The 17,246-nt window shown below is 42.6% G+C and overlaps 1 protein-coding gene across 2 annotated transcripts in view; it reads right to left on the bottom strand.

Moving 5' to 3' along the window:
- Positions 1-923: 923 nt before the first annotated feature.
- FLT3 (fms related receptor tyrosine kinase 3) overlaps positions 924-17,246 on the bottom strand; it is a 47,249-nt gene continuing 30,926 nt past the window's right edge. For both annotated transcript variants that reach the window (XM_055802539.1, XM_027781565.2), the window contains exons 10-24: positions 16,425-16,531; positions 15,181-15,292; positions 13,440-13,618; positions 11,905-12,017; positions 11,677-11,809; positions 11,483-11,587; positions 9,475-9,585; positions 7,266-7,419; positions 6,776-6,906; positions 6,265-6,389; positions 5,777-5,899; positions 5,025-5,136; positions 4,842-4,941; positions 3,409-3,514; positions 924-2,423 (exon numbers count right to left, since the gene is read on the bottom strand). In XM_055802539.1, the coding sequence (XP_055658514.1) occupies positions 2,301-2,423; positions 3,409-3,514; positions 4,842-4,941; positions 5,025-5,136; positions 5,777-5,899; positions 6,265-6,389; positions 6,776-6,906; positions 7,266-7,419; positions 9,475-9,585; positions 11,483-11,587; positions 11,677-11,809; positions 11,905-12,017; positions 13,440-13,618; positions 15,181-15,292; positions 16,425-16,531 (1,834 nt within the window). In that variant the 3' untranslated portion in view covers positions 924-2,300. The remainder of the gene's footprint in view (positions 2,424-3,408; positions 3,515-4,841; positions 4,942-5,024; positions 5,137-5,776; positions 5,900-6,264; positions 6,390-6,775; positions 6,907-7,265; positions 7,420-9,474; positions 9,586-11,482; positions 11,588-11,676; positions 11,810-11,904; positions 12,018-13,439; positions 13,619-15,180; positions 15,293-16,424; positions 16,532-17,246) is intronic.

The raw sequence follows: 17,246 nt of genomic DNA, 5'->3' as shown, positions 1-17,246 counted from the left end.
CCTTCTGCTCCTCCGCCCGGTTTAATGATTGCTGAGCCTTTGTCAGTCTCGGCCTGGCTTGAAGCATCTGGCTTAGACTAATGGCATCTCTGCTGGAGGTCTTCAAACAAGGTTAACCCTCTCCGGTCACTTCAGGGGGAATTCAGCGCTTTCTCCAGAGAACCTGCTCCTGGAGGCACAGACCAGGGGTCTGGATCCTAACGAGAGAAATGTGGGCATTTTCCTCTAAGAACTGTGAAACAGCTCCTGAAACAGCATGGGCTGTGGCTCTGCACACACCTCAGGAATGGACCAGCACCTTGCGAAGTTCTGTTGGAAGCATCCTGGAAAGGGAATGTTGCTCCTAAAAGGTACCGTTCTTCACTGAATACCTTCTGTAGCTTTGTTCCATCCCTCTCTGCTGTGTGGAGAAGCAGATGCACAGCGACATGTCCGGCTCACACAGGAGGGTCTCCCTCCTAACTGTACTTCCTTGCACACAGTCGTGTTGCCTGAGCTGCTTTTCATGTGTGCATCATGTGGAGTTTGTGTTCGCTCCAGGCTCTCTCTCTGCCTTTACATTCCCAAGTCTCAGCTCAGTGGCAATGATGGGGCCAGATGACCTCTGTCCACTCCTTTTTTAATCTTGTGGAAAAACATTTGACGCAACTCCCTGGCATGTTGTAAAACACATGGGATTCCCTTCTGCTCGTCTATGAGCCAAGTTCACATCTGCTTAGCTTCCAGGGCCAGCTAGGCTTGGATGCATCCATCACAGCATTAAGCTCCTCTAGCTCTGAAGGCTGAAAACTCCTGCCCACACAAGACATTCGGCTCCTGCTTTCCAGCTGGTTCAGGCTGTGTGTTAATAGTGACATCTTGCTGCCGAACAATTTGAAATTGTGTTATGAGTTTGTTAAAAGTCATATCTATTTTCCAGAAAATGCAATGTTAAAGTTTTATTTTTGCCTTTATATTTCCAAATTATTCTTCAGCAGTTTATATCTGATTAAAAAAATCAATGATTCCTTGCTAATTCGACAATGTTAACAAAAATAGGCAAATCATAATCATTGCATTACAACATTAATTATTTTCAGACAATGTTAGTAAAGAGCAGCTTAATTTATGTGATAGCATATTCTATCCAAACCGTTATTCATTTATAACACTTGCCACTGGAAATCCTAACTGCAGTTAGCATCTTGTAAAATGTAAAAGAGAAGAAAACCGTTAATTCACATATTGTCAACTTGATTCACTGTGATGTAGACAGACATATCCCGTTAAGTCATTATGAAAGCCGCATTTATGAATCCCCACACCTCACAGTGAAAATAGCATGTCTTTTTATCTATATTAAAACTCCAGCAAGCATCAGGTTATTGTCCTGGGCATCTGGGAGAAAATTGAAGAGACATACTCTCATTTTCTTGCAGCAGGGTTCATACACCCAGGCTAACTTCTGGGAATAGGAAGCGATGATATTACACTCCTAAATTGCTACGGAAGATAATTTCTTCAAAATTAAACATTTCTATTTGCTATCAAAACACATAAAGCCCAAAGAATGGAATTATTGGTAACTCAGTTGAAGTGAGACTTCCAGTTGGAGACAGCCACCTGGATTTCTGGATTTCTAGACCAGGGAGGCAGAAGGTCATCTCCAAATATCACTCCTTCTGCTTGTTTTCAATGCTTATTTTAGGTAGGAAGGAATCACTCGCTGTAAATGAACTCACCTGAACTGGACACCTATCAGGAACTTCACAGCAATTGAGATGTCTGGGATAAGACAGTTATACACACTCAAATTTATAGTTCTGTGTAAAACAAGGCTGCTATTTTAAAATCTGGGGATTTAAAGTTGGCTACTTTTTTTCCAACACTTACTGACAGCTGGAGCTGAAGATGTGAGTAGCACTTCTGGAAATCACACCAGTTCTCTCTAGATGCATAGGCTGTGCTTGTAAACGTTGACTAAACCCCCATGGATTTTCTTGTATTTGTTTGAAATATGGCAAGAACATTCTGAATTCAATGCATTGGCTAGACACTATTTACATAAAACCAGGAAAAGAGACATCCAGTTGTAGAGATGCAGTGAAATGACCATTGCTTTTGTCTTGCAATAGAAGCATTTGCTGAATTCAAAGAAACGAATTGTGTCTTCTCCTCAAAGTAACATAAACATGGACTGGCTCATAAGAAATGTGAACAGAGCAGCAGTTTCTTTTCTTAGTGGTGGTTTAAAACATTTATGCTACATGGAGTTTATGAAAATACTGAGACCAAATCCATAACCCAGATTATTTTTCAACCTAAGAGTCTTCATGCTGGAGCACAGCTGTAGATGGCAGAGATTCCTCATCCCTGCTTACACATGGTTTAGTTTTGATGCTGGAACTGTGTGTAGGAATATTTTTCTTCATATTCTGGTAAACCTAGAATTGGGAAGCGGAAATAAAAGATATCTTTTGTTATCATACTTTGAAAACTGCTTTTCTCCCTGTGAAGCAGGCTCTTGTAAGGCACAGCCCACCTCCTCTTGAGGGAGAATCACACTCATGTCTGCCCATTTACTTCCCACTGACTCCAGAGGGAGTCCAGGCAACTACCTATGTGAAATGGATTTTATCCAGCCAAAAAGAGCTGGGTTGAGGAGGGGCACTGGACTGCAAAGGAGCATTTTTTTTTTTTTTTTCTAGCTACAGTGCTTTGAAGTTGCTCATTAGTTTGCTTCTATGCTCAGCAGCTTCTGCCAGGCTAACAGCCTGCAGAGAGGCAAGAGTCATTTTTCAGCTATGGCTCTCCACATCCCAAAAGGTTTGCAGAGACACTGTATTGGGAAACAGTGCGTCTAGCCCAGAGGGATACACAGGTAGGAATTGGTAGTTTAGAAAGAAGTTGCTTATTTTTCCTGAGGAAGAGAACACAGTCTGGTAAGGATGGAATATGACTTCCTCAGATGCTGTTTATTATTTTGGCCTTTGAAGATGACATATGGTCCGCCGTCTGTGAGGACATGGCAGCACATACCTATGGTGGCCCCCCCATGAAATGCCTGGCAGGTGGCCCAGGCTCAGCTATCAGCATCACCAAAGCCAACTGCACTGGCTCCTGCACAACGGAAGCACATTGCTACAGCACAGGCTGAGAGATTTCAGCCTTACAGAGTCCTGGTGCAAGCAGTGGGAGGAAAGAAATGCTCATCAGGGAGGTCAGGATTCCTTCTAATGGCAGAAAAAAAATCCCCAAACTCTTACACTGGTCCATGGGCAACGTATTCATAGCACAGTGGTGCATGTGAATAGAAACCAGAAGACTACTTCTCAGCTCATGGTGATCCATGTGGCTACATACACACAAAAAAAACCCAACCCAAAAACCCCCAACCAACAAATTTTTCTTCTCTTTGTGTTTACTTACAGCTCCTTCTGCCTTAGCCAGCTGACAGGCAAGAGAGGAAACCAGCCAAGAAAAAGAGGGTCTTTTCCTGGAGTCAAGGGCCCAACAAGATTGCATCACGTGATAGCTGCAGGAGCAAAGAGGTGATACAGAAAACGTGTTAGCAGTTGGATTCTCTGTAAGTGACTACATGGAAGTGGAGAATTTAGATGGGAATCACAGGGCACCAGAATGCTTTTACAGAAAGAGGCCAGATTTAGCATGTTGCATCAGAGAAAAAGATATAGAAAGATAAGGATAAAGGGTGAAATGCAGAACATGGCTTTACCAGAGTCCTTAGTTAAACCCTCCTTATAGGATTGTGGCCAGAATTTTACCCTGGCTGGCTCATACTGGCACACTAATCTTGTTTTCCAGCTTCCATACCATACAGAAAACGGTAGGCAGACAATTCCTGTCTGTTTCTGGGGCTGAACTTTCTCCTTGTGGACTCTCTAGTTTTGAGGACACTTTTCACGGAAATTCTTTTTATGTAATTTGACATCACAAAAATATTTCTGAAGTTAAAAAACCACCTTCAAGATTTTGCAGTTTCATCAAGGGCCAGTGCAGCACCTCCCTGCTAAAGTCACTTGCAAACTTACTAAGTCAAAAGGTTCTCTGATATTTATAAGCCCTACAGCAATCTTTCGTGGGTCAATCTGTCAGATTCACCTGTACCTTTAATGCCATTACAGTTGTTACATGGAGAGGATAAAAACAGTGTAGTTTCATAGCAAGGCACCGAGTCCCTAGATCATGTATGAAATGTTTGCCAGAAGAGCTCAGACAACCCAAAGTCCTTCCCTTTCCTCCAAGCTCCAGGTCTCACGGTTCTCCATCATCTTCTCTTCTCCTGTCCCCTGGAGTCCACCTCTATCCAGACTCCTCCCAGGCACAGAGGCATAGGCTGAAAATCATGTATGAGAGTGCAGGAATAGCTCCCGCCAACTCTTCCTTAGCAGGGTTTTTCTCTATAAGGAACCCTAGCCTCCTGGAACTGAATCAAACATGCTAAAGCTTAATTAATAATAATAAAAACATTTAAAAAAAGTCACCAAAGATTTAGTTAATATCCAAAATGAATATGGTATAACATACTTCTTGCAAAAATAAAAAAATGAAAGAAAAAAATAGGTCTGTGATCTGAGAACGAGAAGTGCCCTGGGAAAGGAAGGCACAATTAAAGATAATAAACTAGTCCTTTCAAACACACATAACCTTTAGTATTGATCACTTCTGCTTTAGGACAAAACCTGCAGGATCAAGCAGTCTATTTCAGAGTTAGAGGAAGTGCTCACCTTTTGCAACTTTTTTTGAGCAAAGTACAGTGTACAATAAATAAAAGATCAAACAAACAGTGACCTAGTAAATATAAATTCCCATGCTGTGCATTACTCAGGAAATACACTTACACATCTTTTGTAGCATAGTACGGTTGGTCCATTTTAAATCCACTTTGTATTAATTTGTAGAAGTTCGTATCAACCTGAATGCCAGGGTAGGGATTTACACCTGTGGAAAATATTGGAAAATACGTGTTAATTTGGAAGCTGCCGAAACAAAGCACTGCTCGTTTGTTGCATTACAGAACGTACCCAAAGAGAATATTTCCCATAGTAATATTCCATAAGACCAGACATCACTCTTCATTGTGTACGTCCTCTCGAACAAGCTTTCAGGAGCCATCCATTTAACTGGTAAACGAGCCTGTAGAGAGAGGGGGAAAGGAGGCCAGGTCATGCTATGACACAGGCTTTCTGGGTGACTCACTGTAGTTCTCACTGCTTCAGTAGGATCAGTTCATGTTTGATGTGTGAAAAGCTGGGCTTCTCTTAGCCCCTTTAAATTTCCCTTATGGAGACAAATAGGCACTTCTAAGGAGCCAATTAATCTCATCCATTTTAGATGACTATTTAAGGAAGAGATGAACTCAGCCCTGGAAGAGCCTTCTTCCCTCCTCTGACTTCCAAAGTGACCAGCCTAGATGGAGATGCCCACACCACACTTCTTCATATAGCCAGAGGACCTGGTGTACCCTCACACATATGCTATTGTCCCTATGCTATTATTGTCTCTAACAGTAAACAATTCCTAGCACTTCCATCGATGGGTTTCAGTGTGCTTTAGTAAGGACACGGGTACCATCTCATTTACAGTACTAGCTTGATTAGGTTAATTATAAGGTAAGGATCTGCATTTGCCAGGGGCAGGAAAAAGTGAGATTTCTGCATAGTCTGTACAGATATCTATAAAGCTAACAAGGAATCTGAAAATGAAAAGTTTCACTTTCTTGGTTCCTTATCATTCTTACAACGATATGAAAAACAGAGAGCACTCAGGAACTTACATTGCCCCTGACGATGTAGTTGGAGTCCTTCACTACATCTCTGGCCAGGCCAAAGTCACAAATTTTCACCACTTTTCCATGGGTCACTAATATATTCCGGGCAGCAAGGTCTCTGTGAATGCACTTAGAAGGAAAGGAAGGATTAACACTCTGCAGCATTTGGTGTCGGAAGAAGATAGTCCCCTTGTCTCAGACACAGCTCTCTGAACTGGTGCCTCCTTCCACTTAAAAAGTGTGGAGAATGGGCAAGCTGGACAGACCCTGGTTGCTTGTGGCAAGGGGACGGGGACAGGGACAGGGCAGGCAGAAGTGTGCAGCACAGCCACTTCTTACTCGGGGTCATGCCTAAAGTTGCAATCCAGTCTTTGCTGTAAAGCCAGGGAAGGAGGTATAGTTCAAGCCTGCCACTGAGTGTCTCTGTTCTTCAGTCTGCCTTCTATAGACTGACCTATTTTCACTGTCTTTTCTATCTAAACCCTTCCCCATACCGATTTGGACTCAAGGAACTCCATTCCTTTGGCAATTTGATAAGAGAAGCAGAGAAGGTCTTCAAAAGTGAGCACATTGAAATCCTCTTCTTCGTCCATCTGTCTGCTTGCATGCTTAATTTTATCTGTAAAAAATAACCAAAAGTATGAGTTTTCCATGGGCTTCCTCACTCTTTGATTAATTCCACTGACTGTTGTAAGGATTTTCACATGCCTCTACCAAGAACAACATCACAAAGAGCATCCACCTTTTGCACTCTTTTCCCAGACACAAGATAAAGGAACAAGCATTTTCATTCTCAAATATTATGTGTAGCATGACCAGAAACATAAGCCTCTGGTCTTAAGTGTTGTTGAAACCTTTTCCAGCAAAATTCCTGCCAGGAGGGGGAAGAGAGACATATGATAGAAAAGGGCCTCCTGTGTCACTAAATCTAGTCTAGTTAGGTCAATAATGTAATAAACACAAAAATAACAGATTCGCCAGAGATAAAAGGAGTTAGCTTCTAACCTTCCTCAGAACACAGCACTATCCTTTTTGATCCAGATGTCACATTTACATTCTGACTTCTCTGCATGACCTCAAATTCATCCTCTCTGCACAGAGTCATATTCACACTGTACTTCGGGTGAGTTCCTTTCCTGGAATGGGTGACACATTTTCAAAGGTTACACATGGTGTATCACATAACCTCCTGCACGTAAACCCTTTTGCAGTGAAAAAGCATGATCAGTTATTGCTATCAAAAATCTGGGTGCAGAGATGAGTCTTCTCAAAACTGGGAAGAGAAACAAGAGGTTGTTTGCGTTTTGCAGTCCGTTGTGAAGAACATAAGGAGAAGCAAATCTCAGTTCCTCCTCAGTCAGTCATTGCTTCTTAAAGTATGTGAAGGCATATTCTCAAGAATTCAATAATTTCTTCAGTTTACAGCACAGCTGAGAATGCAGCTTAAAAAAAAGACGGGAGCTTTATAAAGTATTAAACTCACCAAATGCTTTACCTGGAATTTTTGTTCAAATGGATATTGTGGTAAAAGCTGAAGTTGTGATCTTTAAAAATATCTGTCAGTGTCCAGTGAAACTTCTCTCTCTTGCTCCTTAAGTAGTTCAGAAGATCACCATAGCAACAGTATTCAAATATCAAGTAGATTGGTCCTGAAATAGTTGGAAATGTAAATGTCTCCTGCTATCTATAACACCTTCCCCATTAAAGCCCTAATGATGCCTCCTCTTCTCCCAGGATTAATCTGCATTAAACATTCCAAGCATCATCCTTCCTGGGTAGATAACCTGTACTGATAGGCAGGTAACGTTTACGGACTGTAATGACTAATGTCCTGTTGGAAAGTCTGTGTAGCTGATTGTTCCCTGTGGTGCATCTCCCAAGGTGGATTGCACCTATGAAGGCACAAAGATCCTTCCCCATACCAGTGGCACTGGGGAGGACAGCACAGGCCACGAAGATGCAACATATTGTCTAAACCATACATGGTTCAAGCAAAAGATGACCCTGCTAATTATCTTCATGGTGTAAATTGGTATCCTTTGACCTATGCTCTTCCATTTATCAGCACTACCTTCATGCTTTAGAAATACCCCTTTTTTTTTCCCCATGGAGGCCACCTGTAACCCAAGTGTACTGGCAGAGGGGACCTATAGGAGGGAAAGACCTTGCAAGGGGATGTGTCTGAGTGGAGCACTGCTCAGGCTACTTTCTCAAGGAAGGAAAAATACCTCCAACTCCTGACCCAGGCAGGGTCAGAGATGAGCCACAACAAGCCATCAGGAGCAGAATGAATGGCCCAGGAGCTCAGAGTGGTCATGCATCACCCCTGTGAAGTCTTACACTGGCATCACCACTTCTGGCTCAGAAAGACTGACTACAAATTTGCAAACATTTCTGCCAGAAGACCCCTGTCAAGCAAGGTAGGGCACATGGAAAAAGCCTGTAAGGTCTCTCAGAGAGTGGATGTGAATGTCTTGAGAACCATGCAAATGCTTCGGAACATGGGACTTACATAAGGCTGGAAGTGTTCCTGCCCTACCCCACCAGACTAAACAGGTTCTTCCTTGCAGGTCTCCTGCCTATACCATCACATCTTGCCAAATTTTTCAGAAGGCAGTGGCAGCCTGTATAGTTTCAAATCAGCTAAAGCCACCACTAATAATCTATTTCTCTACTTTCCCCTTACACCTCAAATGTATTTGCGTGACAGTATTGGTGTTGATGCAAACTGGGGAAATGAGTTAACTGTCCTCTTTGGTCTTTCTGATAAAATAAATATCTGTGGCAGAAAATCTGTTAAGTTTTTTAGTGGCAGATGTTACAATTCATGATATGAACAAATGCTGGGTAAAGCCCTGCCCTTTCCGCAAGGTGATCTGTGCTTTAGCCTCTCTTCAGCCGCTCCTGTTCACTGTTCACTCCTCTGCACTTGGCCAGAGAAGGAGTTCTTGGGACAAGAACATCTGTGTACATTGCCTCAATGATAACATGAGTCACACAATAATTAATTAGTGATAATATCTTGCCACTTTCATCTTAGCCCATCTTTGCTTAGTTCTTTCCACCTGCAGTTTACTTTCACATTCAGTTCTTTAAAAAGCTGTCCTTCATTTTTATTCACTTCTTTCTTTTCTTTGGGTGTCCCTCCCACCCCTCCTCTTTTCCAGTTTCTTTTCTTTCCTGTCTAGTTTTGAGTCGTTCTTCCCTTTCTTTCTACAACTTCACTGTTCGGTAAGCCACATGATTTAAAAAAACCCCACCTCTATAATTTCTTATGTGAACATAATCATGTGGATACAAAAGTACCTTACACCAGATAAGTTATTGCTTTTCACAGAATAAACTGGCCCATATTAGTGCCATCACCACTATAATAGTAAAACCTCTTCTATAGAAGGGCTGTTGTTTCACTTCATGCAAGTACAATTAGAACGGAACCATTTCTGTAGACATGCATGGCTTTAACTTTGCTTTCAGTTCATCTTCATCTTATTTTGGGTCAGCAGAGAACAGCAAAATTGATTGTGCAAAGACAGGATTCAGAGATGCAGAAAGAAACAGCAGCCTAAAGAACAGGTGACTAATTATGGCCTGAATGTTTTTAATACTGCTTTTAATGATCAATTTTTGATACTTCTTTTCTGTTCAGGAGTCCTCATTAGTCTGAAGGTTTTAATTGGTACCTTTCCACAATTACAAGTTACCTGACATGGTACAAGCTCCTAGTAGGTTCACAATATTTTCATGGCTTCCAATGTGAGTCATCATTTTCAGCTCAGACATCAGAGCATCTTTTTCTGAAGCATCAGGTTTTTCTGTAAAAGTAATAACACAGGTTGGGAAATCTCCAGCAAAGAAATAAAAATGTAAATGGTTGCGATCCTTTGTTACATGCAAGTCTTAATTTCAAATTAGTTGGACTGACATTATGTTTGAGAACATCCTAAAAAATCGTTGTACAGTATAAAAAGATTTAGCCAAAGGTGGACACTAAATGTGTGTGTGAGTGTGGATCATTTGAATGCTTGGGAAAGCAGTCATAAAATGTTAATATTTTTCATTCTTGGGCTGGCAAGGAATGACAGCAGTGTATTAAGGTGTTCACAAGCACAGAAAAAAATGGCAGTCAATCCTGTTGGAGAGAAATGCCAAAAGAAAAAAGATGTCTTAACATGCATATGGCATGCAACCAGCTGCAATCCAATAGCTAAAAGGGCCACCCTGTTTCAGTAATAGCTTTAGGCTTGTTTTTCAACAAGCATTTAGTCCTCCTGATCTCAGTGAACTGGGGACATGAACGAAAATGATCAAGTTGAATTTCCATAAAGACAACCACAAAGGAGCGGACCAAGGAAACATAAAGCTGATGCACATATGCAAATAGGGGATGAAGAGCTGGATGGCAGCGCTGGCAAGAAGGGGCTGTGTGGGCACACAGGTGAGCAGAGTGCTGGTGCTGCAGCTGATGTGAAGCTCATTTTGTTATGCAAAAGGTGGGTGAGGTGGGTGTTGGTCTTTTCTTCCACATGACAAGTGACAGAACAAGAGGAAACAGCCTCAAGTTGCACCAGGGGAGGTTCAGATTGGATATTAGGAAAAACTTCTTTGCCAGAAGGGTTGTCAAGTACTGGAACAGGCTGCCCAGGGAGGTGATAGAGTCACCATCCCTGGAGGTACTTAAAAGATGTGTAGATGTGGTGCTTAGGGACACAGTAGGGCCTGTAGTGATGGGGCAAAGGGTAATGGTTTTAAACTAAAAGAGGGCAGATTTAGATTAGATGTCAAGAAGAAATTCTTTCCTGTGAGGGTGGTGAGGCACTGGCACAGGTTGCCCAGAGCAGCTGTGGCTGCCCCATCCCTGGCAGTGCTCAAGGCCAGGCTGGATGGGGCTGTGAGCAGCCTGGTCTGGTGGGAGGTGTCCCTGCCCATGACAAGGGATTTGGAACTAGATGATCTTTAAGGTCCCTTCTGACCCAAACTTTCTATGATTCTATTGTTTAGTGGTGGACTTGGCAGTGTTAGGTTAATGGTTGGGCTTGATGATCTTAAAGGTCTTTTCCAACCAAGATGTATCTATGATTCTATGAACAGGGTTGAGGTACCTGGGACCCAGTAGTGCAACCTCCTCCTCTGCTTGCTGCCAGGGTGGCTTGCTCCTGGGCGCTACCTTTATGAGGAGTCAAGACAGTTTGGAGAGGCCAGAGCAAAGCAGCAAGGAGTATTAGAGGTTAAGGAGGATGGAAAGAAATCATTTTGTGTCACCAAGACTACGGGAAGAGGTATTGGAAGTTTTGTGAACAAGATAGCTCAGACATAGGAGGCAAAGGGAGTGCAACAGCTAGACAGCACTACGAGAAAAACGGGACCTTAAACCAAAGACAACAGAGTCACCAATGCAACCTGCAGGCTAATCTGCACTTCGAATTTGCATTCATCCTCCTTAGAGCAGAGCAGCTCCATCCCTCCATGCACAATGTAGACTTCTCTGGTGTGTAGGACAAAATGCAACATGCTGCTGGAAGAAGGCACTTCAGTAACACCTTTCCAAACTGAAACAGGGTTTTGAAAGCATTTTGGAAGGATTTTGAAACCAAGCATTCATCAGGTGTAACTGCTAAAAGTTTGTATGTAAAGGGATTTCCAACACTGCTTCTGCTTTGGTGCTTCTAGAAAACATTGCTGCTTGTGAGAGTCATCCAGTGTTTATTGTACCTTGTAGCATTTTGACTGCAACCTGGACTGAGTCTCCTGCATTGCTAATTCCATAAGCTGTCGCATTCACCACCTTCCCAAAAGCCCCAGAACCAAGGACCTGTCCTACAAGACACAATACATCAATATTATTTGCAGCTGGTACAGCACAGGGTACTACTCCAGCACTGGGGTCTGCCTTATGGACTGCTCACCAAATTCCAGATTTTCCCTGGGAAATTCCCATTTGAGATCATATTCAAATTCTCTGAAGTCGATGTAGATGTACTCATTATCGGATGGGCCTATCATCTGTATCATTTGCAACTGGCTTTCGTATCTATATTGCTTTGAAAGAAAAAAGACAGTGGAATAAGTCTTAGAGAAGAAGAAACAGCCTGGTAGGAACAGAGGAAGGGGTAGGTATTTATGTTTGCTTTTACCTTTTTGTATTTATGAGAAATGAACACAAATAAAAACATGATCAAAGGGAGGAAAAATCCAGCAGAGACATAGAACGCAGCATTGTCCAGGGGCGAAGAAACAGCTCCTGCAACTTTAAAAGATACATATTACTACCCAGCAAATCAGTGCTTATGTATACAGCTAGAGGTGCAAGGATGACCCATGGTGGCTGGGTCAGTTCTGCCAGTTTGCAGCCCTTTCATGCCTGAGCCTCCTCTGCACAGAGTGAGATGGAGCCACACGCAAAGCAAGGAGCTGGTCAGGAGACACTAAGTGCTGGGTTATTCTGACATCTGTTTTCATTCAAAAAAAAAGCTACACCAATTCATAAGTCTAAGTGCACAGAGGTGTTGGTGTGATCCATGGATTGGACTTTGTGAGCATAAACAGGAATAAACGATTCATCCCCTCTCCCTGTGCCTTTCCCCAGGTGATGTACGTTAGGTACCAAAGTACCTGTTACCAGCGGGCAGACTGTACATAACCTGCTTGGAGCACTGCTCTGCTGCTCAGCCAAGAACTCTCTTAACGAGTCAAGACCATACTATAAGGTACCAGTGGATAGGTGGACATTACATGAGACCTACTCTCATATTCTGGTAGTGTCTAAGAGCGTAAGTATTATGCTTACTTTCTATTGTAATTTCAACATAAATAAACTCTATCACCTCTCACAGCTTCTGCCAGATGTAGACAAAAGCACCAAACAGCTTGCTCATCCATGACAAAGGAAATCTCTGTACTGCAGATATCTGTGGGCTTCAAAACACTTTCCCAGTGCCACAGCATGTTCTCTGTAACAGAAATGCTTTCCCCTATGGTATGTATATACTGTTACAAGTATAAAGTGCATGGGCAAATAATTGTATTGACTTTCTTGTTCAATAAGGAAAGAATCTCTCATGCCCTTGACAAGGAGGCTGCACAGCAGTTCCCAAACCAGGGCTTAGCCTTCTGCCACCTGCCTACACCAGTTTAAGCGTACTTAAAGTGAGTACTCCCCTAGTACTCACTCCTGCTTCCCAGACTGACCCCTGAGTGGGTCTGTTGGCTCAGCCATGCTCATGTCTGGGTGCACAATGGCCTCCATGGGATGAGAGGAGCTCCCATGGGCATTTCTGGCAGCACCACAGTGATGTCCAGGAGAGGAACAAGAGCCAGCACCTGCCATCAGCTACCAAAGTGGCTTCAGCTCTTCCCAAAGCTGATGTCTCCAGGTTTCAGGTACGAATCACTAAGACAAAATAAAAAAGCAGACCCCAACATTGCCATGGTTCCATCCTGCACTTCCTACTTGTGTGATGTTTCTGCTAATTTTAATGAGGGAGGCCCCTGCTTTGGGACCAGGGAAGAGAGACATGTCTTCCCTTCACCCACCATTTCCCACACTGTGCTTGTGTTTTACCTGCAATGCATTGCACGGTCAGCCATTTAGCCAGATAAAAAATACCATAAGTTCTACCATGCCAGCTTTAATTGAGAAAACCTGTGCTAAAACACTGGCTTGTGGTACCTGACAGGTTAATGAAACTTTTTTCGCAGGCTGAACCAGCAGAATTGTTTGCACAGCACTCCACAGAGAAGGTTGTTGTTGTCTCCTTTACATCTAGAGTGCTGCTTGAAATCCATGACCCCAGGGATCTCCTCTCTGGCAAGAAGTTGTGAATCCCCTCAGTGATTTCTTCTGTACAGCTGAAAAAGAAAGCAGACCAGTTTTCATACTGGGCTCACAGTGGCATTTTCCAGGGCAGAAGGTGGGATGTTTCAAAACAAGTCTTATGTCTGTGTTGGAAGGGAGGGGGGTGTAGGTGGGCTTGTTTTTTATTTCTCATTGTTAGAGTGAGGCTTCAGAGCAGTTTGCCAGTCTCATTTTTTGGTGATGGACATGGCAGGGTCAGCGGGGGGTGAACTGATCTCCCCACTTGTTATGCGGGGCTCACTCCCATTCTCCACTGGTGCCCTGGCAGGGCACCTGCACCCCCTGATGTCCAGGACCTCCACCAGTTTCACGGCTGACACGACCTCCCACTACCACATCTATTCCCACTGGTTTCAGCTTTACCTCAAACACTCAAACTACTGAGCAGCTCCAAACGAGCCGCTGCTAAAACAATAAATACAAAATGAACCCACAGTGAAAGGTCTAATTCCTTTCCCTGAAGGTACGTGATTTCAGCCATGAAGTCTCTCTCACTCAAGATGGAGAGCATCCACCCTCTATTAATGACTTATTTAAGACCTGATATGTAGAAAGAGGTCTGCATTATACTCGAGGGAAAATAAGCCCACACAGAGATAATTTTGACTTTTAGCTTTTCTATCATTCATCAACTTACTGCCTAATTTACTGTTCACATAAATAAATGAGGAGGTAAGTAAATAAATAAAATTTATTCAGCTCTACACATAGCACCGGCTTCTACATGTGGAAATTTCCAAGAAAAGAAATGTCACAGCATTTTCATCCCAGAAAGCTGATTTAAGGAGTGTTTTAAACTCACTAACTGGATGTTTTCTTTCTTGTTCCATTTCTGCACAAACAGATTGATGTTAGGCAGTCTTTCCAGAAGTATGGATAAGAAAGTCACCTAGACATTTTTTTAAGTCTAGTTAAAATGCTTAGAGCTTTATCCATGGCCTTCCAGAAGATAATTTGATCTAGTACTCTTCTGCACCATGGGATTATTAGTTTTTTGGCATACTTAAATAAAAACTGCCAAGGTCATACAACAGCTCAAAGCTGTTTCAGCATCTCTTGAAATTTTAGGGCCTGACTCATTGCCCTAAATAAATAGAGGAAATGGGAACACTCTCACTAACTTTACTGGAAACACTCTCGTTGACTTTACTGGCTTTGGTAACAGGTCACTATAACAGCGGTATTAACCAAAGCTTAACCAATTAATCAAGCCCATGTTAACCAATGCGTTTCCTGAATCCCTCTAACTTTGACAGGCCAAGAGAAAAACTTAGATGGAACTTTGCAGCTACCTAATGGTTGATATGGACCCAGTGAAGTTTATTTCAGTCTGAGATACACATCTTTATAGACTTCATTTGATGCCAATAAAAAAATGGAAAAAAACTTTCCATAGTTTTGGGGATCCATTTCCCTGGAGTGGGCCCCCATGTCCCCTTGTACAGATGGTCAAGGGTGTATTTTACATTTAGTTTGTTACAGGCTAGTCTTCATTTAACCAAGAATAGCTCAGCTATAGCCTTTGCAATGAATAAAAGAGGGGGAAAATTATTACTTAGATGAGTTCAGCTCTGGACAGTTCCTCCAGACCCAGGATGAAGAAGGATAACTGTCAGCAATGCAGGAGATCTGCTTGAACAACATCTGCATTGTTATTTCAGGCTTTCCTGTAACAAGACAACACAAGATGGTTTCTGACAGCACTTCAGTGACCAAAACCTTTACATTTATGTGGCAATGCTACATCTGCTGAGACCAAGGTCTGCTTCTGTGTTTTCAAAATAACCCACGCACATGTCACTGTGATAGCCGGGTGCAGCCCTCAGTCCTCCTCCTTCCTCCAGCCCCGCACCTTGGTTCTGTGGGATGGCAGTGTGGGCAAGGCAAGGGGAGCAGCCACTTCTCTGTTCAGGCACAGGCAGACCAAAACAGTGGCAGAGCTGAAATTAGAAGTCTTGACTTCTGCTTTCCTGACTTGGAGCAAGAAGTCAGCCCTAGGACTCTCCTGATGCCCCGGTTCTGGGCATCTGGCACGTATGAGATGTGCACTGAGGATCCTTGTATAAATAATACACAATAAATAATGCTCCCTGACCTAGACCAGGGGTGAGATGCTGCAGTGATGTGGCAGAACTGAGATTACTGAGAGCATCTGGCAAGTGCATGTGTAAATCATGGGCAGGGGTGTATGACACGCAGCAGCCCCAACATATATGTTATGTATGGGCCTCCTTACTAACTACATTAACTCACAAATACTATTAGGAGAAAAAAAGAAGGAAAGAAACACACCAGAGAAAGCTAACACCTACTGAGGGCAAGTGTTTCCTCTCACTGTGTATCTTGTGTGGTCTCTACAGGAGTCACATATATTCCAGCTCTACAGAGTTTGAACAGTCACTGTATTTTACTGATTCCTATGCTTTGTGATTTTCTTAAGAAGTATTAATTTCCTGACTATATGACTGATTTCTCTTATTCTGCCCTCTGTTTATGGCAGACTAAAGGGAAGAGAAAAAAATTAATAACTTCCTCCTCCTTCCTCTGTTCTCCATCCGTGACCAACACAAGAAATACGGCCCACAAGCAGCCGGCATCCTTCTCTGACCCTGTGCCTGGATTTCAGTAGTGTAGTGCAGTGTGAAGAGAATCACATTTTTGCCTTGTGCTCCTCCATTTATAACAATAAATCTATGTAAACGAAATGGGGAATATCAAAGGAAAAGCAACATATCTCCATTTATATCAGTGGCAAAATCGCAGACTTCACCAAATCTTCACAGGGGTTTTCTCACTTACTTCTCACATACAGAGTGAATTTTTTTGTCATGACCGTATCATCATTTTCAGCATAAAATACATATATCCCAGACTGATGCTGGTGGTCACAGAATCTTGATGAAATGCTGTGTAGCAAAGGAGAGAAGGTAAAAGGAAAAAAGACCGATTTAAAAAAGATTTTAAGTGTAGTCATGACATATATATGTTTGAAACAATTCAACACCATCTAATGAGGAACCCAAATGATATTAGTTTTGCTTAGAGAATATAAACCACAGAATGTAACTGAATTGATGAGAGGATATTTTTTCTGTCAGTATTGATTTCATTCTGCAATTTTTCTCATAGTTCCTGGAGTGCATGTGGGCTGTCAGGCTGTGATTTTGTTACCAATCCATTGGAAGACAAGGTATATAACACATCCTGGCACAGATGTTAAGATCGGCAAAGGATAGGATTTGCTATTCTCCAAAGGATTTTGATGGGAGTGTCTATTTGATATGATAAACAGTATCAGGAAATAACAATGACAGGTAGGATCATATGAGATAAACCTCTCCAAATGGAAAGATCTGAAGGAAACTCAGAAATGAGATCATCATCATCAGTTCACTGTCAATGAGACAAAGCACCAACCGTCAAGACATTTCTGCAGGAGGAAGGCCAGCCTTCCACTAATACTTGTGGCCTTTGGTCCAAGGGATGGCAGCAGCCAAGACCCAAACCGTGCAGGAGATGGCTTGTGACAATGGAGATGGTGGGGGAGGGCTCTAACAAGTCCCTGGACAGAAGCTAACAGGAAGGATGGCAGAGACTTAGAGATTCATGCATGACTGACCT

Source organism: Falco peregrinus, chromosome 4 (assembly GCF_023634155.1).
Source record: "Falco peregrinus isolate bFalPer1 chromosome 4, bFalPer1.pri, whole genome shotgun sequence".
Taxonomy (NCBI): Eukaryota; Metazoa; Chordata; class Aves; order Falconiformes; family Falconidae; genus Falco; species Falco peregrinus.
This window is presented reverse-complemented; position numbering and strand designations above follow the sequence as displayed.